The 24,082-nt window shown below is 42.1% G+C and overlaps 1 protein-coding gene and 1 long non-coding RNA gene across 2 annotated transcripts in view; one reads left to right on the top strand and one right to left on the bottom strand.

Annotated features, from left to right (window-relative positions):
- Positions 1 to 24,082, bottom strand: part of LOC139549395 (chloride channel protein 2-like) — a 66,657-nt gene that overhangs the window by 20,162 nt on the left and 22,413 nt on the right. The window contains exons 9-14 of the mRNA XM_071359863.1: positions 15,761 to 15,845; positions 12,451 to 12,552; positions 11,582 to 11,666; positions 9,688 to 9,843; positions 1,590 to 1,659; positions 1,161 to 1,271 (exon numbers count right to left, since the gene is read on the bottom strand). Coding sequence (XP_071215964.1) covers positions 1,161 to 1,271; positions 1,590 to 1,659; positions 9,688 to 9,843; positions 11,582 to 11,666; positions 12,451 to 12,552; positions 15,761 to 15,845 — 609 coding nt within the window. The remainder of the gene's footprint in view (positions 1 to 1,160; positions 1,272 to 1,589; positions 1,660 to 9,687; positions 9,844 to 11,581; positions 11,667 to 12,450; positions 12,553 to 15,760; positions 15,846 to 24,082) is intronic.
- LOC139549396 (uncharacterized) lies at positions 3,579 to 5,252 on the top strand. Its single transcript, XR_011669877.1, has 3 exons — positions 3,579 to 4,001; positions 4,301 to 4,433; positions 4,544 to 5,252. It is a non-coding gene; the product is annotated as an uncharacterized lncRNA (long non-coding RNA).

Genomic DNA, 24,082 nt, shown 5'->3' with positions numbered 1-24,082 from the left:
TTTGTATGACATACAAATCATTAAAATCCAGACAGAAAATATTTACACAAGAAGCCACCTAATATCACACAGTCAAACTCTTCAGTCATTTAGTAAAATCACCATTCTGCGATTTCTCATCGTTTTAAACATCGCACAGTGTTTCAACAACGGCTCTTTATGTCATCGTTTTTATCTGAGCAGTCAACACCCAAATGTTTTTCTAAAGTAATCTAGTATCATTTCATTTCATTTCAATTTCAGATCATAGAGGGAAATAAGGTTTAAGTAGATTGCTGAATCTTTTAACCATCCCACATGGTTAAACTCTTAGACCATCGATACCGACAGGATAAGAACAAGTCTTTGATTTAATTACTAGTCTGCAGCTAGGAATTCGGTATCATTGAACGCGAAGACTGACAACCGCCAAATCATCTATTCTATAACGACATGAATGAATGTCACTCTGAGCTATCCATTCTAACCACAACAGAGAGAGGGCGGACAAACTCTCCAACAGAAACAAACTTTTCAACAGAGATCCCGACGACACACTGAGCATAAATATATATATTGATTGCAATTATTCCCGAATGAGTGAGCGTTCATGTGCAAAGGATTAGCATTTCAATTGTTATCATTATCAACTTTGTAGTGTCTCTTATCTTTCGTGCCCTTATCAATCCCTCTGTCTAACAAGCCGCCATGCCGGTTTAGCCCACTAGGGCACATTCCCCTATAATTTCTTTGTAACCATTCCTACTTTGTTTGTTTGTGTTACGCATTTCTGTGAGTACTTAGTTAGTAAATAAATGATTTTAAGACAATAGATGTATGGATGACTCATAGTGAAGACTGGGTTAGTGCAGATAACCAACAATTTACAAAGTTTGGAATGAGACTAACGTGAGGTAAAGATTAATTCATTAATCAGAAGACCAAGTGATCAGATATTAAAATATCTGAAAGTTATATTAGGAAAATTATAACTTTGTAATCTGAATATTTTTCTTGGTGCCCCGACTTCCTAGTTAATTACAGTTACATGATTAAGTAGTTTAATCACGTAATAATAATTACAGAGAATTTTTGATAAAGATTAATATTCAGTTTAATGATGCCAAAGACACGACAGTACCAAACTTTGTCTTTGTGTTTATATTTCTACAGTAACTCACCTACGGCTGCGTACACTCCTGGCTCTATGGGGTAGATGGTGCCATCAGAGTGGACGCCATCAGGGAACCAGGTGGCCATGCTCTCCCCGACCAGACGGCCAAACGCTGCCCCTAGAACACACAAACACACACACATTGTTAATCAGAAAGTAACATATTGGTACACAGACACTCACAAGACTGACTAGCATATCCGCAGGGTTAACATTATTGTTGAAACACACACGTTGTTAATGAGAGAGTAACATATTCGTACATAGACACTCACAAGACTGACTAGCATATCCGCAGGGTTAACATTATTGTTGAAACACGCAAGTTGTTAATGAGAGAGTAACATATTGGTACACAGACACTCACAAGACTGAATAGCATATCCACAGGGTTAACATTATTGTTGAATCACACACATTCGCACACAATTCTTACCAATGACGAAGACAGGCATGAAGGCTCCACAGGGCACAGGCATGGTCATGGCCAGAGCAGACATCCAGAACTGAGACAGACAGAGACAGAGTCACACAGGGAACAGTGTGGCATTTCAATAAGGGAACAGGACAATCTTTAATTTAAAGAGATGTTACCAGAAGTTTTGGAAACTTTTTTGACAGTTTTTCTGAAAGTAGCGCACATGCGCCAAAAGTGGTCCCCGAAAATCACGTACGGTGTCACACAGTTGAAGTCGAAAATTTACATACACTTATGTTGGAGTCATTAAAACTAGTTTTTCAACCACTCCACAAATGTCTTGTTAACAAACTATAGTTTTGGCAAGTCGGTTAGGATATCTACTTTGTGCGTGACACAAGTCATTTTTCCAATAATTGTTTACAGACAGATTAATTCACTTATAATTCACTAAATCACAATTCCAGTGGGTCAGAAGTTTACATACACTAAGTTGACCGTGCATTTAAACAGCTTGGAAAATTCCAGAAAATGATGTCATGGATTTAGAAGCTTCTGATAGGCTAATTGACAGCATTTGAGTCAATTGGACGTGTACCTGTGGATGTATTTCAAGTCCTACCTTCAAACTCAGTGCCTCTTTGCTTGACATCATGGGAAAATCAAAAGAAATCAGCCAAGACCCCAGAAAAAAATTGTAGACCTCCACAAGTCGGGTTCATCCTTGGGAGCAATTTCCAAACGCCTGAAGGTACCACGTTCATCTGTACAAATAATAGTTCGCAAGTATAAACACCATGGGACCACGCAGCCGTCATACCGCTCAGGAAGGAGAGGCGTTCTCTCGCCTAGAGATGAATGTACTTTGTTGCGAAAAGTGCAAATCAATCCCAGAACAACAGCAAAGGACCCTGTGAAGATGCTGGAGGAAACAGGTACAAAAGTACCTATATCCACAGTAAAACGAGTCCTATATCGTCATAACCTGAAAGGCCGCTCAGCAAGGAAGAAGCCACTGCTCCAAAAACCATTAAAAAAGCCAGACTACGGTTTGCAACTGCACATGGGGACAAAGATCTTACTTTTTGGAGAAATGTCCTCTGGTCTGATGAAACAAAAATAGAACTGCTTGGCCATAATGACTATCGTTATGTTTGGAGGAAAAAGGGGGAGGATTGCAAGCCGAAGAACATCATCCCAACCGTGAAGCACGGGGGGTGGCAGCATCATGTTGTGGGGGTGCTTTGCTGCAGGAGAGACTGGTGCACTTCACAAAATAGATGGCATCATGAGGAAAGAAAATTATGTGGATATATTGAAGCAACATCTCAAGACATCAGTCAGGAAGTTAAAGCTTGGTTGCAAATGGGTCATCCAAATGTACAATGACCTTAGCATACTTCCAAAGTTGTGGCAAAATGGCTAAGGACAACAAAGTCAAGGTATTGGAGTGGCCATCACAACGCTCTGACCTCAATCCTATAGAAAAATTGTGGGCAGAACTGAAAAAGCGTGTGCGAGCAAGGAGGCCTACAAACCTGACTCAGTTACACCAGCTCTGTCTGGAGGAATGGGCCAAAATTCACCCAACTTATTGTGGGAAGCTTGTGGAAGGCTACCTGAAACGTTTGACTCAAGTTAAACAATTTAAAGGCAATGCTACCAAATACTAATTGAGTGTATGTAAACTTCTGACCCACTGGTAATGTGAAGAAATAAAAGCTGAAATAAATCGTTCTCTCTACTATTATTCTGACATTTCACATTCTTAAAATAAAGTGGTGATCCTAACTGACCTAAGACAGGGAATTTGTACTAAGATTAAATGTCAGGAGTTGTGAAAAACTGAGTTTAAATGTATTTGGCTAAGGTGTATTTAAACTTCAACTGTATTTGCAGATATGTGCACCACGTCATTAGTCTTTTTCTTTGTCTGATGTGTGTACATGTGCATGGAATTTGCACTGAGCCATTGGGCCCACCCTTCAACCTCATTGGGTAACGCTTGGTAGGCCTGGGCCAGCCTTCTTCTTTCACTGTGCAACCTCATTAGACCTGATCACATGATTGTGCCTTCTCCGGAAAAAAATGCCATGCACGTAGCTCTCTTTCTCTCACTCACTCACTCAAGCCGGCCATAGATTGGAACTGGCCTACCTGGTTAAATAAAGCTGAAATAAAATAAATGTAAAGAGGTAGCTTAATCCAGCCATAACTCTGCTAATAATGTAGCTAGAATGCTATTAATAATTAATACTATTAATGACGTCAGGCCCGAAAGAGAACTATATCTAGATATTGAATTATAGGGTCGTTCATGAAAGACAAAGGCAGACAAATTATGGATACCGGATGTTTTTCCGAGATGGCCTCAAGGATGAGAAACCTTGTTGCCTCATCCAGTCCATAAAAGTAATCTTCGGTCGAAAGGTAAGAGACTAAGCTTTAGCATTAGCTAGGCTAGTCAACAGTTTGTGTAGCATGCTTTCAAAGCTAATGTAGATAGCTAGCATTCATGGTAAATGCATCATACTGTCCATCTAGCCAACTGAAACCTGTTTCAAAATGGGAAATCGCTCTACTAATATCTGTATGTTGTGTATTTTTGTAGCTGCATAGAATCTCTTATTGCCTGGCTAAAATGGTGACATAGATGTTTGTAACTACCAGTGTCTAGCTAGCTGGCTAGGCTATGTTTACAACTGGTTGTCTTTAACTATATGAAACAGTAGTAAAGGGTGTCAAGGACCTGAATTCAACAGTGTGGAAGATGCTACATTGCATTCTGTCAAACATGCTTGCCATCGCCACAACCTGGACTGGTGCAGGGGATAAGGCCTGTTCGAAAGACTATGCTTCACAGTAAGTTTTGTTATTATTAAATGTGTTACCTTTAAGTAAATTTTTTTAACTCGTTGCGTAAGACCTTGTGCAATTGAAATGTAACTAAATGTTCATTCTTTGTGTATTAGAAAGAACCCTGCAACCCGGGATGACATGGACGATGGGTCCAGATTCAGGTCACCCTTTACCTGAAAGGGGCGTCCGATTGAAGGCGGGAGGCGGTGCACAGGGTAGAGGGATCCGCTGCAGTGAGGATTCAACATCAAGTCTCGGACCACCTATCTCAAAACCAGCCCACTTTAGTCTTACGGACCAATGCAATAGTTATGTCACCTAACTCCACTATGTAGATATACTTTAATTATAATTCTATGCTGCTACTGCACTGTAGTTATTCCACTCTATGCACAAACAATGTCCATACTATATGCCTATAGGTCTTTTTTTCTTCTTCTTTTTTGTGTACTTTTACAATGTCACTTATTTTATTCCTTTACTATGTCACTTTGAATACTATGTCACTTTTGTTGCGATTGCACTGTGTGATTTGACTGGATGTATTTGTTGTCAACTGTTGATCCAGGGAACATGGACTGGCACTCTTCATCTAATCATTTACGCACACATAATCATTTACAGTTGTTGTACATACTTATTTTAAATCACAAAACGTTTTTTAAATGGACATGGCATCCAATGTCTTAAATAATACAAATCTATAAATTTTGAAAAATGTACGCACGCCGCTGGGGTTACAGCATGTCACTGAATTGGCATATAAATCCTTAGTCATATGTTGTGCATATATTTTTTGACAGTAAAGAACCTGATTGTGAACTGGGCTTTGTTTGTCATGTCATAGCCATGTTTTGTTACTTTAAAAGGACGTGTCACTGTTATGCTATATTTGTAATGGGGAAGGGATACAACAAAAGAGAAACAAGTAGTGATGCATTTTCCAGCACAGATTCTGTGTTATTACATAGCAACTACCATATCTGTTTCCAGGTAACACTGTGGGCTAGTTGGGATGTTTAAAGGTATTTAACAGTATAACTAAAGATAAACAGGTAATGTTGCATTTTCCAGTACTGATTCAGCGTAAGAGACCAAGAACGCGCCAACAAAAAGGCCCACCTCGCTTCTAGTCCTTAGGAAACTTTGCAGTATTTTGCTTTTTTAATGTATTATTTCTTACATTGTTAGCCCAGAAATGTTCCCAGAATGTTATATGTTATTACATACAGCCGGGAAGAACTATTGGATATCAGAGCGGTGCTAACTCACCAGCATTACGACCAGGAATACGACTTTCCCGAAGCGGATCCTTTGTTCACACCAGCCAGGGCATTTGAACTGATTCCAGAGGCCGACCCAAAACAACGTCGCCAGAGGAGAGGAATTCAGAGCGTTCTTCTAGTGAGACTTAGGAGGTGCGCACACCACCCACTTCTTCCAAGTATATTACTCGCTAATGTTCAGTCCCTCGACAACAAAGTTGACGAGATCAGAGCAAGGGTTGCTTTCCAGAGAGACATCAGGGATTGTAACATATACTGTTTCACGGAAACATGACTCTCTCAGTGCATCGTGCAGACAGGAATTAACATATCTAAGGGAAGAAGAAGCATGGGGTGTATATTTCATGATTAACGACTCATGGTGTAATTGTAATAACATACAGGAGCTCAAGTCCTTTTGTTCACCTGACCTAGAATACCTCACAATCAAATGCCGACCTTATTATCTCCCTAGAGAATTCTCTTCGGTTATTGTCACAGCCATGTATATCCCTCTCAAGCCGATACGACCCAAATTATATCGGCATATCGACTGTTTTATTTTATTTTATTTTTTATTTCACCTTTATTTAACCAGGTAGGCTAGTTGAGAACAAGTTCTCATTTGCAACTGCGACCTGGCCAAGATAAAGCATAGCAGTGTGAACAGACAACACAGAGTTACACATGGAGTAAACAATAAACAAGTCAATGTAGCACTCGCGCTGAAAAAAAACTGGACCATTGTTGCTCTAACTTCCGACATTCATACAAGGCCCTCCCCCACCCTCCTTTCAGCAAATCAGACCACGACTCCATTTTCCTGCTCCAGCAGGTATATCTCACTGGTCAACCCCAAAGCCAATTCTTCCTTTGGCCGCCTTTCCTTCCAGTTCTCTGCTGCCAAAGACGTGAACGAACTGCAAAAATCACTGAAGCTGGAGACTCATATCTCCCTCACTAGCTTTAAGCACCAGCTGTCAGAGCAGCTCACAGATCACTGCACCTGTACATAGCCAATCTGTAAATAGCCCATCCAATTTATTTATGTATCTTGCTCCTTTGCACCCCAGTATCTCTACTTACACATTCATCTTCTGCACATCTACCATTCCTGTGTTTAATTGCTATATTGTAATTACTTTGCCACCATGGCCTATTTATTGCCTTACCTCCCTTATCCTACCTCATTTGCCCATGCTGTATATAGACTTTTTCTTCTGTATTATTGACGGTATGTTTGTTTATTCCATGTGTAACTCTGTGTTGTTGTATGTGTCGAACTGCTTTGCTTTATCTTGGCCAGGTCGCAGTTGCAAATGAGTACTTGTTCTCAACTAGCCTACCTGGTTAAATAAAGGTGAAATAAAAATAAATACAAATTTTGCTCCTTCCTTCCTATAAGCAGAAACTTAAACAGGAAGTACTCGTGCTAAGGACTATTCAACGCTGGTCTGACCAAGCGGAATCCACGCTTCAAGATTGTTTTGATCACGCGGACTGGGATATGTTCTGGGTAGCTTCTGAGAATAATATGGATGTGTACACTGAGACGGTTACTGAGTTTATCTAGAAGTGTAGAGAATATCTTGTACCCACTGACTATCAAAACCTACCCTAACCAGAAACCATGGATAGATGGTAGCATTCACGCAAAACTGAAAGCTCGAACCACCACATTTAACCATGGCAAGGTGATGGGGAATACGGCAGAATACTAACAGAGTAGTCATTCCCTCCGCAAGGTAATAAAACAGGCAAAATGTCAGTATTGAGACAAAGTGGAGTCGCAATTCAATGGCTCAGACAAGAGAAGTATGTGGCAGGGTCTATAGACAATCACGGACTACAAAAGGAAAACCAGCCACGTCGCGGACACCGACATCTTGCTTCCAGACAAGCTAAACACATTCTTTGTCCGCTTTGAGGACAACACAGTGCCACCGACGAGGCCAGCTACCAAGGACTGTGTGCTCTCCTTCTCCGTGGCCGACGTGAGTAAGACATTTAAATGTGTTAACTCTCGCAAGGCTGCCGGCCTAGACTGCATCCCTAACCACATCCTCAGAGCATGCACAGACCAGCTGGCTGGAGTGTTTACAGACATATTCAATCTCTCCCTATCCCAGTCTGACGTGCCCACATGCTTCAAAATGGCCAGCATTGTTCCTGTACCCAAGAATGCAAAGATAACTGAACTATCATCCTGTAGGCACTCACTTCGGTCATCATGAAGTGCTTTGAGAGACTAGTCAAGGATCATATCACCGCCACCTTACCTGTCACCCTATACCCACTTCAATTTGCTTACCGCCCCAATAGGTCCACAGACGATGCAATCGCCATCACACTGCACACTGCCCTATGCCATCTGGACAAGAGGAATACCTATGTAAGAATACTGTTCATTGACTATAGCTCAGTATTCAACACCATAGTACCCTCCAAGCTCATCATTAAGCTCGAGACCCTGGGTCTGAACTCGGCCCTGTGCAATTGGGTCCTGGACTTCCTGACGGCCCGCCACCAGGTGGTGGGTAACAACATCTCCACTTCGCTGATCCTTCAGAGCAAGCCTTCTTCTTCATGAAACAGCAGAGGGAGCACCCCCCTATCCACGTCAACGGGACAGCAGTGGAGAAGGTGGAAAGCTTTAGGTTCCTCAGCGTACATATCACTGACAAACTGAAATGGACCACCCACACAGACAGTGTGGTTAAGAAGGCGCAACAGCGCCTCTTCAACCTCAGGAGGCTGAAGAAATTAGGCCTGTCATCTAAAACTTTTACAGAAGCACAATTGAGAGCATCCTGTCATGCTGTATCACCACCTGGTACGGCAACTGCACCGCCCACAACCGCAGGGCTCTCCAGAGGGTGGTGCGGTCTGCACAACGCATCACAGGGGGCAAACTACCTGCCCGCCAGGACACCTACAGCACCAGATGTCACAGGAAGGCCAAAAAGATCCTCAAGGACAAGAACCACCCGAGCCACTGCCTGTTCACTCCGCTATCATCCAGAAGGTGAGGTCAGTACGGGTGCATCAAAGCTGGGACCGAGACTGAGAAACAGCTTCTATCTCAAGGCCATCAGACTGTTAAATAGCCATCACTAGCAAAGAGAGGCTGCTGCCTACATACAGACTTGAAATCATTGGTCACTTTAATAATGTCACTTTAATAAAATTTACATATTTGTCATAAATCATCTCATATGTATATACTGTATTCTATACTATCTACTGTATCTTAGCCTATGCCGCTCTGAAATTGCTCATCCATATATTTATATATTCTTATTCCATTCCTTTACTTAGATTTGTGTGTATTAGGTATTTGTTGTGAAATTGTTCGATATTACTTGCTAAATATTGCTGCACTGTCGGAACTAGAAGCACAAGAGTTTCGCTACACTCGCAATAACACTGGCTAAACACGTGTATGTGACCAATAAAATTTGATTTGATTGCATAGAAATTACCGTCTAGTTAGCAGTAATTAAGGCCAGCTGCCAGTGTGATCTAATAGATCTATGTCAGTAACTCTACACCCTACGCTGCTTTCACACCTATCACACATACAGTACATACACACACACACACACACACACACACACACACACACTGGGGATTACTAAAATAGTACCTCTATTGAGAACAATGGGCACAAACACAAAGTTAGTGACAACGTCAAAATATATGCCAGAAATACTGCTACATATACAGTAGGGGGCTGGACACACACACCCAGAGAAAATTGGCTGTGTCAACCTTGGAAGTGACATTGGAAGAACAGAGGGGTTGGGATGGGACAGCACCATCAGAGGAGTGAAAGTAAAGGTGTCTGATTTTAGGACAGAAGAGAGAGGAGACAGGGATGGGACAAGAGGACAAGACAGGACTTTTAAGCAGTTTTGGATGGGAAATTGTTTCTTTAACTCCTGTCCTTCAAGACCACTAACAGGAGAAAGGTTAGGCTCCTGTGTGCCTACCTTCATGACGACAAAGAGGGTGAGGGTGACGAAGACGTTGACCTGGGGTTGTTTCCAGGCCTGAGAGTTGCTGTCGCTGTCAAACTCCTCGGGTATGCCCTGCTTGGACCACGTCTGGTTGTCTAACAATGTCTCCAGGGACTCCATCTGGGTCAGCTGCATGGGGGAAACCGGAAGTGACATCATATCAGACAGATGGAGGCCTAAAGACAGCAGGCATTTATGTAATTTTTTATATATCCCATATTGGTCCCAAGCTCCTACCCAAAGCATTGAAGCAGATATGAAAGGATTGGATAGGTATAAGCAACACAGCAAGAATTATTCCTTTCAGAGGTCAAGCAGAAGCTATTACATTAGTGCTATCCCAATCTACATGAAGTGCCATGTGGTAGGTGCTAGGGGATAGGGTTGCAAAGGGTCATAAACTTTCTGGTAAATTTCCGGAATATTTTCAGAAATTTTCCATGGGAAGTTAAGCCCGGGAATTTGGTGAATTTTGCTTAAATTCATCAAAAACGTTAACTTGTAACAGTGAACTTATTGTGGGATACACAAGGCAATTCGAGGTCTTGTGTCATATTTTGGTTAAACTTTCCCCAATTCAATGGAATTGCAACCCTCTGCATGCACAGTGCATTCTTCCATCACATGTACAGCTGATTCTCAAGATCTTGCACACTAATGAGATGCTATTGAGCCCACACTACTATACTGTCTGAGCCAAGGACTACATATTTTCTGGTTTTGATTACAATACTGGGTGGGGTGAATATATTTTATATGACATACATGATTTTTTGTTAACTAGTAAATAGTAGCCTCCAGCAAAGTGTTTAAATCATTTCTAACTTTTAACAATTTCTGCTAGTTAGTTTTTGCTACCATGTGGGTTTTAGCTTGCTTGCTTGAGCCTGCTCACTGAGGAGTGTTAATTCACCTGTTTCCATACATGTTTCATTTAAAAAAATGTATCTTACAAAGGAGTTGTTTAATCTAACTGCGTAACTATTTATCTGTACATGGAATTGTTTAAGCAAAAAAGAAAAATTGCAGTTTAAACTAAATCTATTTGTCACATCCCTAGAATCAACAGCAGAACTGCACCAATAGTTTCACTCCCCCTCTCATTACAGAGAGGGGGGGGGGGGGGGGGGTAGGGAGGCAGGAAAACATAGGAAGAAAAAAATGAGATGGAGGGAGAGACTGTTCCTCTATGTAAATGTGTGATTGTGTGTTAGGCCGGAGGACCCGCTGAATTTTCTGCTGTTAATTGTTTTAATTTCACAGATGAGAGGAATTTAATCAGAGAGGCATCTACATTAGTCACCCCTAAGCCATCTCTACAAGCGCACACACGTGTAGACACACACACACCTCCATCCTCTCTCTCTCGCTCTCTCTCTCCTCATATAATTTAAGCCAAATGGCACTGCTCTCATCTAACACTTGCAATGAAGCTGCATGTACAGACACACACACACACACACACACACACACACACACACACACACACACACACACACACACACACACACACACACACACACACACACACACACACACACACACACACACACACACAGTCTTGTACAGCTAACTTTGTGGGGACACACAATTCAGTCCCATTCAATATCCTATTTTCCCTAACCCCTAACCCTAAACCTAACGCATACTTTTACCCTAACCCAAACCCTAACTTTAACCCAAAAACCTAACCCTAAAATGAACCCTAGCTCCTAACCCTTAACGTAATTCTAACCTTGTGGGGACTAACAAAATGTCCCCAGTTGGTCAAACATTTTTTGTTTACTATTCAACTCTCCTCTGATTTCACCTGTGTTATCCACAAAAACCCACTGGCCATGGTTTGGAAGGGTGGAACTAAACTAACCTTGGCTGCCATGAACTGTCCGAAGCCGGGGGGAAACGTTAGCGTAGACACAAGCAGAGTGACCAGGGCTGGGTACAGCAGACGCCTGAGAGGAGAGAAGAGGAGGGAGGGAAGGAGGGAGAGAGGGAGGGAGAAGAGAAAAAAGGGAGGGTGAGAGAAGGGAGGGAGGGTGAGAAGAGAGAGAAGGAGGGAGGGTGAGATAGAGAGAGAGAGAGTGAGGGAGAAGAGAAAAGAGGGAGGGTGAGAGGTGGAGTAGAGAGAGGGAGGGTGAGAGAAGAGAAGGGGAGTGAGAGGGAGAGGAGAGAGAGGGAGGAAGGAAGGGAGGGAGGGGGGTGAGAGGAAAGAGAGAGTGAGAGAAGAGAAGGGTGAGAGGGAGAGGAGAGAGAGAGAGAGAGGGAGGAAGGGGGTGAGAGGAAAGAGAGAGGGAGGGAGGGTGAGAGAAGAGAAGGGAGGGAGGATAAGTGGGAGAGCAGAGAGGGTGTTTAGTCAAACTGTCCCCAAACCCTTCCCACAGCTGAGTGATATACAGAACATCACATTAATTTAGAAGTCTGAGGATTGCTAATGCATCAGTCTGGTAGGGAGATGAGTAAACACCATTCATTAATAAACAGTTGTCAAGATGAATGTCTTCATTTATCTCTGCTGTGGAGAGGTCTGCATCATTGGAGCTAAATCTGTGTGTGTGTGTGTGTGTGTGTGTGTGTGTGTGTGTGTGTGTGTGTGTGTGTGTGTGTGTGTGTGTGTGTGTGTGTGTGTGTGTGTGTGTGTGTGTGTGTGTGTGTGTGTGTGTGTGTGTGTGTGACACTGGGATACAGGTACTCTCTCTAGGACCCAGTAGGGGCCACTGTCTGATGTTGATGACTTACTTCTTCATGAGGAACTTTTTGATGGTCTTCTGGTTCCTGATTAACTGGACTATCTGTCTGTTCAGGCAGACAAACAATGCCCCGCCAAGACCACTGGCAATACTGTGGCGAGAGAAGGGGGGGAAGGGAGGAGTGGGGAGGGAGGAGGGACAGGGAGAGGGAGAGATTAAAAGGAGAAAAAGACAGGTGTAGAAAGAGAGAGAGGCCAGTTTATATAAGCTTGTATTTTGTGGAAGTTACAGTAGGACAGAGAGGCAGAGTTTCTCCAGCCACCAGAACCAAGTGGTAGCAAAGCCTAGAGCTGGGACGATGAACTGAAAATTACTGACACCCGCATGTTCAGTGACTTTGCTACACAACGTTCTTGTAGATTGTTCTAAAATCATTATTTGGTCAATAGTAATAGCCTATACATTGTGTTGATTCCTGCTATGAAAGTATCTGCCTGTCCCGTTTCGCTGTCGGCTGCTGTGGGAAGCTCTCACTCCCTCACCCCATTATGCGAGGAGAGAGAGATGTACAAGTATACAGTGCATTCGGAAAGTAATCAGACCCCTTGACTTTTCCCACATTTTAAAATTGATAAAATAAAAAATTATCCTCATCAATCTACACACAATAGACCATAATGATAAGGCAAAAACATGTTTTTAGACATTTTTGCAAATGTATAAAAATAAAAACATAAATTCTTTATTTAAATAAGTACTCAGACCCTTTGCTAGGAGACTTGAAATTGAGGTCAGGTGCATCCTGTTTCATTTGATCATCCTTGAGATGTTTCTACAACTTGATAAGAGTCCACCTGTGGTAAATTCAATTGACTGGACATGATTTGGAAAGGGGTCAAGGGGTCTGAATAGTTTCCGAATGCACTGTATGACCATTGATCAGTGTAGGCCGTAGTATGGTTTTGATGCGCTCGAAGAGCAGAACACGCCATTTTCAGTGAATAGAAATGGCCTACATCAAACTGGAAAGTTTTTTTTAGGACATTAACCTATATTTACTGATAGATTAATCAATTAGCCTACATGGCTATATAGCCAAAAATAAATAATGTTACACATCAAAATATCAATCATGCATTCCCTGGATATGTTAGATGAAATAGATGACTTTTTTAACCATAGGCTACCATCTCAGTTGTCCTACTTGACACTGGAAAAAACGTGTCTAAAGCCCTGCCCCAAAACCGCAAACTTTTTTGTTTGTCGTTGTATTTACTGTTATCAAGCAAATAGTTACATTTATCACAATATGGATTTTGTTCATATCACCCAGCTCAAAGTTCCCCCTCAGTTACAGCCAATTACTGTATATGAATGCTCATAAATTCATGTTCCTGAATAATTAAATATGTCAAATACTCCTGAATAAATGATGAATAGATGATATTTCACAGTACCCCTCCAGGTTTCCCTTATCTTGGGGGGAATGGAACTGTCAGTTGGGTAGTGATCAACTGTGGTGAGAATTGTAGAGAAGTAGATAGGATAGCTCTCCTAGGGTTAGTGTGTATGTATGTGCGTCGGTTAAGAGAATGTTATAAAAGGAACATCTTTGTATATGCACGGCAGAGCTCTCGCGAATAAAATTGGATTTGACTAATTGTGAGTTGGGAATTCTGTCTGTTTCATTTAAACCAGAACTTTACACACTCTGGGTTGCACACCTATAAAGATAATTGAAATTTATGAACATTGATTACAAAATCCTACAACACCTACTTTCCCAAAAGACATCAAGGCAAGGGAGAGGTTACCGAAATACACACCTACAGGGGCGTGCGTGCGTGCACACACACAAACACTCTCTCTCTATCTCTCTCCCCTATAGAAGTGTGATAAGACTGCTGTTTTGTTTGATTGTGAGTCAAAGCTCCACTCCTCAGATGCCGAGTGGGAGGACATCCTCCAGACAAGAAGGAAAGAGGAGAAAAAAGAGGGGGATTTTCTTCTCTTTGGGAGCCCACGCAGTTAAGCACAGGGCTCGTCTTTCATCTGAGATGGAAATAGAGAGAGAAAGAGAGGGGGCTCTGGTACTATTCAGTTCTGTGGTAAGCCCGGAGGCTACGCTACCACGGTAACAGCAAGCTAAAATAAGACGTCCTAAATGCACCACCTCACTGGCTGAATTATCCATGTTAGGTGACAGGCTATCCTCCTGTACACTCACACCAGCTTTCACTGGCTAACAGAGGCAACAAAGAGCTCACTGGCTAACAGAGACAACAAAGAGCTTACTGGCTAACAGAGGCAACAGAGAGCTCACTGGCTAACAGAGGCAACGAAGAGCTCACTGGCTAACAGAGGCAACGAAGAGCTCACTGGCTAACAGAGGCAACGAAGAGCTCACTGGCTAACAGAGGCAACGAAGAGCTCACTGGCTAATAGAGGCAACGAAGGGCTCACTGGCTAACAGAGGCAACAAAGAGCTCACTGACTAACAGAGGCAACAAAGAGCTCACTGGCTAACAGAGGCAACAAAGAGCTCACTGGCTAACAGAGGCAACAAAGAGCTTACTGGCTAACAGAGGCAACAAAGAGCTCACTGGCTAACAGAGGCAACGAAGAGCTCACTGGCTAATAGAGGCAACGAAGAGCTCACTGGCTAACAGAGGCAACGAAGAGCTCACTGGCTAACAGAGGCAACAAAGAGCTCACTGGCTAATAGAGGCAACTAAGAGCTCACTGGCTAACAGAGGAAACAAAGAGCTCACTGGCTAACAGAGGCAACAAAGAGCTCACTGGCTAACAGAGGCAACGAAGAGCTCACTGGCTAACAGAGGCAACAAAGAGCTCACTGGCTAACAGAGGCAACAAAGAGCTCACTGGCTAACAGAGGCAACAAAGAGCTTACTGGCTAACAGAGGCAACAAAGAGCTCACTGGCTAACAGAGGCAACAAAGAGCTCACTGGCTAACAGAGGCAACGAAGAGCTCACTGGCTAATAGAGGCAACGAAGAGCTCACTGGCTAACAGAGGCAACGAAGAGCTCACTGGCTAACAGAGGCAACAAAGAGCTCACTGGCTAATAGAGGCAACGAAGAGCTCACTGGCTAACAGAGGCAACAAAGAGCTCACTGGCTAACAGAGGCAACAAAGAGCTCACTGGCTAACAGAGGCAACGAAGAGCTCACTGGCTAACAGAGGCAACAAAGAGCTTACTGGCTAACAGAGGCAACAAAGAGCTCACTGGCTAACAGAGGCAACAAAGAGCTCACTGGCTAACAGAGGCAACGAAGAGCTCACTGGCTAATTGAGGCAACAAAGAGCTTACTGGCTAATTGAGGACAGCTTAGACTCACCCAAGGATAGCGAAGGCTGGGAGCTCCTGGAGGTCAAAGGGGAAGTCCTGACGGAAATTGGTTGGCAACAGAGCTGTGATGGTCACTGTGTAGGAGGTAGGGATAGAGAGAGAGAAATAAAGTGATTAATCGTTATCAAAATGTTTTTAAAGGGCTATATCAGTGTTTCCCAAACTCAGTCCTGGGGCCCCCTGGGTGCATGTTTTGGTTTTTGCCCCAGCACTACACAGCTGATTCAAATAATCAACTAATCATCAAGCGTTGATTATTTGAATCAGCTGTGTAGTGCTAGGTCAAAAACCTAAACGTGCACCCCTTGGGGTCCCGAGGTCTGAGTTTGGGAAACACTGGGCTATATACAGTACAGACCTTACCTCAATGTTTTATTAAGGCAATATACAGTATACATAGCAAACCAAAATTGGTTCTATGAAAGTTCCCAGAACATTTGTTATGTAGTGGCAAATGTTCTCATAACACAAAGACTGTCCAGTTGTGCTGAGGATTATACAATGTTCGTATAAACCACTAGCCTGACAATGCAAGGATGTTACCAGAACACATACTGTATAGTCTGTTCTTTAAAGGTTTCCAGAATGTTTCATTAGGTTGTGGTAACAGTCTGGTGGGAACATTGTGGGGACATCACAAAAGATATGTGACCCGTTTCAGGAAACTAGGCGTATGTTGCGGGTCACTACTTCAAACGAGAGCCATTTAAACGTAATCTTTTTTTTAATCAAAATGTGTTTTAGCCACAGAGCCTAGTTGGTTTAGCCACAGAAAAAGCAAGCAACCTTCCCGCTAGCCATGATTGCTGGGATAATGAGTGGGCTGGACATGCCGAGAGATGAGTTCGGATTGGTCTGCCATATAGCACACTTCTGTCTATTTGAGCTGGTCAGTATGTGTAGGTAATCTTGTCTAACGCGACAAAAAAAAAAAAATATTGCTTAGTAAAGCTGCATAAGTGTTGCTCTCCACTTTCTGGAGGACTGAGTTTTGAAATCAGTGGAATTAGAGTATGATAGCTAAGGAGATGGAGAAAACACCTGTCTCCGGATTACATCTTCAAACTAAGGGCAACCATTAGCTAGCTAACATTGATCCTGGTTGGTTAGCTACCTGCAGATTCATGCAGGGTAGTAACGTCATGAGTTGGGATTATGGTTCATTGTTTGGCTAGCTAGCTAGCTACATGTCTTAACAAAAGACTCCACTATGCAAGTATCCATTTCAATAGAATGTCACTGCGACAACTGTTGATAGACATAGCCAGTAAATTCGCTCTGGCTATCTACTCCGATTTCAAACGGGTAAGAAAGTCTAGCTAGCAACATTTTCAGATATTACACGTTTCTTTGTGGGGATATGACGAGAGATAGGTTCCCTAAACACAAAATATGTCCAGATGTGATGGCATACTTACAATGTTTGCATCAGGGTGCACAAAACATTCCCTCAATGTTCTTTCTATGTTCCCAGAATGATAAATTACATTTTTTTAAGTCCATGGAGGTTTCTTTCATATGTTAGTGTTATCTTACTGTTGAGAAAGTTAGTTGTACAACAAACCATGTAGAAATCTGGAGTCACATGACAATATATTAAACATTTATTGTACAAACATAGTTTTTCTGTATCTTGTTGATCGACTCAAGTTGAGATCGGACCTGGGAGATTTTGAGTGTTAACCCTTGAAAAAATCCACTGAGCCACTGGGATGGGACTGACACCAATATGAAGCTGTTAACCTGTTGGGGATGAGGGCGCTGTTGTGGCTATTTATGCTAATCGTGTAATTTTTTGAAACGGCTTCCCACAAAGTTCTTGATCGTACAATATGCATATTATTATTATTATTGGATAGAAAACAGTCTATAGTTTCTATAGGAGTTGAAATTTTGTCTCTAAGTGGAACAGAGCCCATTCTACAGCAATTTCCCTGACATGGAGTCAGATTCCAGAAATTTTGGCCACTGGTCTGGAGTCAGTTAAAAGGCCACTGTTATTGCTATGACTATACGGACACTGCTTACGTCTTCCCCTGGATGTCTTTACGTGATGACGATTTGAATCGTGTCGATTGCGCGTTCACAGGCACTATAAATTAAAAAACCCTGAGGCTAATCAGTCTTTCCTTGCTGCGTAACGCGCGTGCTGGACACCGACCCGCTCCTGTTCCAAGCGTTAGTTTAGCCTGTTATATTTCTCCGGTCATCTTTTCACTCGTTATAGGAGTTAAAAACATCATAAGGTAGTTAATTTAAAGCGTTTTATAGCAATTTATATCCGTTTAGTGCGATTTTGGGACATTTATTTTTGCAACGATGTGAAAAGTTGGGCACGCTTTTCAGTTCATCCCGAACGCAGTTGACATTTCCACATGGCAAGAGGACAGCTTTCCACCAAAAGACGATTTCTCCCAAGAAAGGATCCTTTGCCCAAGATACTGATGGAAGAACAGCTCAAGGTAGGACATTTTTATTATGATAAATCGTGTTTCTGTCGAAACATTTTAGTGGCTTAGGACGCCATGTTTTTTGACGTAGCTTTGCTTGGCGCAAACTGTATTGAAAAGTAAGGATAAATTAAAAAATGTAATAACGCAATTGTATTAAGAATTAAATTGTCTATCAATCCCTGTCCACCCTATATTTTTTAGTCACGTTTATGAGTATTTATGTATAAGAGTAGATCACTGTCTAAGTGGCGCAAGGACTTTTTCTTTACCAGCTTGTCTACATTTCACATTGTCTAACCATGATTTTGGTGGCTAAATATAAACATTTTCGATCAAACTCTATATGGATTGTGTAATATGATGTTACAGGAGTGTCATCTGAAGAATTCTGAGAAGGTTAGTGAAAAAATTAATATATTTTGGCGATGTTTACTTTTATCGCTCACTTTGGCTAGAATCAATGCTGGGCTGCTATGTGCTATGTGCTATGCTAATATAACGATTTATTGTGTTTTCGCTGTAAGACACTTAGAAAATCTGAAATATTGTCTGTATTCACAGGATCTGTGTCTTTCGATTCGTGTATGCTGTGTATTTTTACGAAATGTTTGATGATTAGTAAGTAGGTAAACACGTTGCTCTAAGTAGTTTGTCTATTCCATTTGTGACGGTGGGTGCAATTGTAACCGATGCCATCTACCTGAAATATGCACTTTTTTCTAACAAAACCTATCCCATACCATAAATATGTTATCAGACTGTCATCTGATTAGTTTTTTTCTTGGTTAGGGGCTATAAATATCTTAGTTTAGCCGAATTGGTGATAGCTACTGGTGTTGGTGGACAAATAAAAGATGGTGGATTATGCTAATGTGTTTTTAGGTGCTAATGTGTACATCTTTACATATTGTGTCTTCCCTGTAAAACATTTAAAAAATCGGACATGTTGACTGGATTCACAAGATCTGCGTCTTTCATTAGCTGTATTGGACTTTAATGTGTGAAAGTTAAATATTTAAAAAAAATATTTTTTTTGAATTTCGCGGCACTGGTTTTTCAGTGGGGGTGGGGGGGGAGTGCCGCTAGCGCCACTCTCATCCTAGACAGGTTAACACCTTTACTGTGACTTCCAGGTTGTGGTCTTTGACTTTGCAAAAGAGAGGATAACTAAATCTAGAAAAACATTATCCTCTATTATTTCTTACTCTACCAATCTTCTTTATACACTCAGTGGCTAGTTTATTAAGTACACCCATCTAGTACCGGGTCGGAACCTCCTTGCCTCCAGAACAAACTGAATTCTTCAGGACATGGAAACGTTGCTTAATTGGTATCAAGGGACCTAACGTGTGCCAGGAAAACATTCCCCACACCAGTACACCACCATCAGCCTGTACTGTTGACACCAGGCAGGATGGGGTCATGTACTCATGCTACTTACGTCAAATCCTGACTCTGACATCAGCATGATACAACAGGAACTGCGATTCTTGGACCAGGTAATGTTTTTCCACCCCTCAATTGTCCTGTGTTGGTGATGGCGTGCCCACTGGAGGCGCTCCTTCTTGTTTTTAGCTGATAGGAGTGGAGCCCGGTGTGGTCGACGAGGATCGACGAGTTTTGCGTTCCGAGATGCCGTTCTGCACACCACTGTGGTAATGCGCTGTTATTTGACAGTTTGTAGCCCGCCTGTTAGCTTGCACAATTCTTGCCATTTTCCTTCGACCTCTCATTAACGATCTGTTTTCGCCGCCAGGACTGCCGCTGACTGTATGTTTTTTGTTTGTCGCACCATTCTCTATAAACCCTATACGTTGTCAGGCTTGAAAAGCCCAGGAGGCCGACCTGGTACCGACGATCATACCACACTGAAAGTCGCTTAGGTTACTCGTTTTGCCCATTTTAATGCTCAATCGAACAGTAACTGAATGCGTCGGTGCCTGTCTGCCTACATGCCACGTCTGTAGGAGCGAACCATTTTCGTGTACCTAATACACTGGCCACTGTTGGGATTTTTATTTTTTTTCCACTACAAACTTCATTTCAGAAATCATGTAAAATTACTGCCTGGCAGATTGCGGTGAGATGTACATAGATGCGCATATGTTCTAAGACACATACTACTACTACTACTACTGTACTACTACTACTACTGTACTACTACTACTACTGTACTACTACTACTACCCACTGTACTACTACTACTACTGTACTACTACTACAACCTCTCCCTCAAAGTCAGCAAGACAAAGCAGCTGATTGTGGACTACAGGAAACAGATGGGGCGAGCACGCCCCCATCCACATTGACGGGGCTGTAGTGGAATGGGTCGAGGGCTTCAAGTTCCTCAGTTTCCACATCACCAAGGACTAAACACAACAGTGCCCCTCATAAGGTTGAAAAGATTTGGCTTGGCCCCTCAGATCCTCAAAAGGTTATACAGCTGCACCATTGAGAGCATCTTGACTGGCTGCATCACTGCGGGTCCCGACAGAGATCATTGCGGCCCGTTCAGCATTTTTCATGCTGTGGTTGGGAGCGGGGGCGGTAACATAAATACACATACAGGTCCAGTTTTGGCCGTTCTGCTGCACTAGGTGAGAGAAGAAAATTCCTTCCTCCTATACCCCACAAAACTAGAAAAGTCCTAGTAAGCAAATTGACATTGAAAAAACATCTAAAATATGTATTTTCCAGAAGTTGAAGTTAGGTTCATTTTAGAATCTGTGAAAGGTGAAAATACGTATTTCCAGACGTTGAAAAATACGTATTTTCCGGACATTAAAAAAACGTATTTTCCGGACGTTGAAAATATGTATTTTCTGGTCGTTGAAATCAGGTTCATTTTCAGTTTTGAATGAAAGTTGAAAAGGCGTTCTTTCCGGATTTAGAAAAAACATATTTTCAGTTTGTAATGAAAGTTGAAATAAGGTCATTTATTGAACCAAATCAAGGCTGGTCCAGACCCGACCAAATCTGAACCAAACATAAACGATTTTGATTGGTTCAAATTTGGCCTTCACCGGACCAAAAATCTATGTCAGAAATCAAGGCTGGTCTGGACTGGACCAAAAAAAGACGCCCAAAAGACATTGGTGTCAGTCCGTACTTACTGGGGTGCAGCTTACGGTGTCATCCCGCAATGGAATTTTATGAATGCCCATCCATCTGGTAGACCTATCGTTTGTAAAACACCAAAAAAAGACGGATTGTCCGGAAAGAACCAGAACAAGACATTGGCGTCGGTCTGTGCTTACTGGGGTGTAGCCTACAGTGTCGGCCGCAATAGAATTTTATGAATCTATGTGGTAGGACTAACGTTTATAAAACAGGCCGTTGCATTGTCTTTATTAGTCCTGATTCCTGTGACTAATCAATTTGGCTATTTAAGCTCTGAATATCAGCTACACAACTTTTATCAAGAGTTATCCTCAGCCTATTTGCCATTTTTACACCCCCGGGAAATGCAGAAGTACGCCTTTTTTCTTTCTCCCTATGATCAGCTCGTCAAAAATGGGATGGATACAAACTTTAAACCACTGATCATGACAATTTAGCCCATGGGGTAAAACTCCTGGACAGCAGTTGTGAGAACCCTGAATGGTCATTCCATATTGTCCTTTTTACTTTGACCTGTACTGTTTTTAGGATATGGTGTTTAACATGTCAGCACATTTTTTATTTGATTGGGCGCCATTTAGGTTTGGCTATTTGCGTCATTTAGGTTAGGCTATTTGATGGAAGAAACGTGTATGATGTAAAAAGTGTCTGTCTCATTACATTGTCATACATTTTATCTCCTGCATGTAGGCTACATAAAAGGCTGCATACTCTTTTCTCTTTCATAGGCTACATGATTTATGTTTGATAATTTTTTGACGGAACGTTGGTGGAGCGCCGCAGCGATGAGTCTCTCCAACAGCACCCTGGAGAGGCACACTGGGAATGGACGAGCAAAATATTTTGTGCCCTTGCCTTTGACAAAGTGGGGACTGCTTATCACAGTATGGCATCAGTGCTCACCTAAAAAGCCCATATGCCACTGGTTGAGAGAAATTGTCATTGTTTTTGGGAAGAAATATGTGAGGTGTTATGTGTTGTTGGAGGTTCTGCTTGGTCAGTTTAGCTCGGAAAATGCCATCTTCGTCAAGCTGCCACCATAATCCTGCCTAATGGGCGGGCCGGCCGGCCCTGTGCATATACTTCAGTCAAGGATATTCGTATTATAACTAAATTTGGTACACATGTTGCAAACATTGTCAAGACTCAACTTATGCAAGAACATTAATGGTGGTTCTATAACAGGCACATCTCTTGATCTATTTGACTCAGAATGATGACATTTGGCACACATGCTCAGGGATATGAGTCTAGCTAAACCACCCTATATCTCAGACACCACTGACCCGATATTGACGAAACTTGGGTGAATGATGCATCTTGCCATAGAGATCCTGCATATACAATATTACACTAATTAGCGGCGCTATAGTAATCCACTGTAAGTTAGTCACACGAGATATCTCAGAAACTACTGGCCTGATTTTGGACAAAACTGGGGTGAATAATGCGTCTTGCCATAGAGCTCCATAATTTACTAAATTACACTGATTGGCACAAGGGGGGCACGGCATCATTCATGGGGGAAGACATGTTTATTGTTGCCTTGTTTACTATCTATCCTGATTGCCTAGTCACTTTTACCCCTTCCTACATGTACATATTACGTCAACTACCTCGTACCCTTGCACATTCACTCGGTACCAGTACTCCTTGTTTATAGCCAAGTTATTGTTATTTATTGTGTTAATATTTAACATTCTTATCTGCAAATGTTCTTACTTTTTAACTCTGCATTGTTGGGAAAGGGATCTTAATTAAGTAAGCATTTCACGGTAAAGACTACACATGTTTTATTCGGCACGTGACAAATAAAATGTGATTTGATTAACATTCTTTGGATAATATCCTAATAAAATGGAAGGATTTACGAAGATTGAAATGTCATTTCTTTAAAAGTTTTGCAACTTCATATAATAATTTAACATTATACATCAATATAATGTGCCTTGGTTAGGGAGGTGACCAAGAACCCGATGGTCACTATGACAGGGCTCTAGAGTTCCTCTGCGGAGATGGGAGAACCTTCCAAAATGACCACCATCTCTGCAGCACTCAACCAATCAGGCCTATATGGTAGAGTGGCCAGACGGAAGCCACTCCTTTGATTGCCAAAAGTCACCTAAAGACTCTCAGACCATGAGAAACAAGATTCTCTGGTCTGATGAAACCAAGATTCAACTCTTTGGCCTGAATTCCAAGTGTCACTTCTGGAGGAAACCTGGCACCATCCCGACAGTGAAGAATGGTGGTTGCAGCATCATGCTGTGGGGATGTTTTTCAGCGGCAAGAACTGGGAGACTAGTCAGAATCGAGGGAAAGATGAACAGAGCAAAGTACAAAGAGATCGTTGATGAAAACCTGCTCCAGAGCACTCAGGACCTCAGACTGGGGTGAAGGTTCACCTTCCAACAGGACAAAGACCCTAAGCACACAGCCAAGACAACGCAGGACTGGCTTTGGGACAAGTCTCTGAATGTCCTTGAGTGGCCAAGCCAGAGCCCAGACTTGAAACCGATCGAAAATAGCTGTGCAGCGACTTCCCAAATACAGGTGTTCCAAGCTTGTAGCGTCATACCCAAGAAAACTTAAGGCAGTAATCGCTGCCAAACTACTGAGTAAAGGGTCTGAATACTTATGTAAATGTAATATTTCAGTTTTTTATTTGTAGTACATTTGCAAAAATGTCTAAAAACAGGGTATTAATGTACACATTATTTGTGTGTACAGTAGATTGA

The sequence above is a fragment of the Salvelinus alpinus genome, chromosome 22 (assembly GCF_045679555.1).
Source record: "Salvelinus alpinus chromosome 22, SLU_Salpinus.1, whole genome shotgun sequence".
In the NCBI taxonomy this organism is placed as follows: Eukaryota; Metazoa; Chordata; class Actinopteri; order Salmoniformes; family Salmonidae; genus Salvelinus; species Salvelinus alpinus.
Note: the sequence above shows the minus strand (reverse complement) of the source record. Positions and strands in the feature narration are given on the sequence as shown.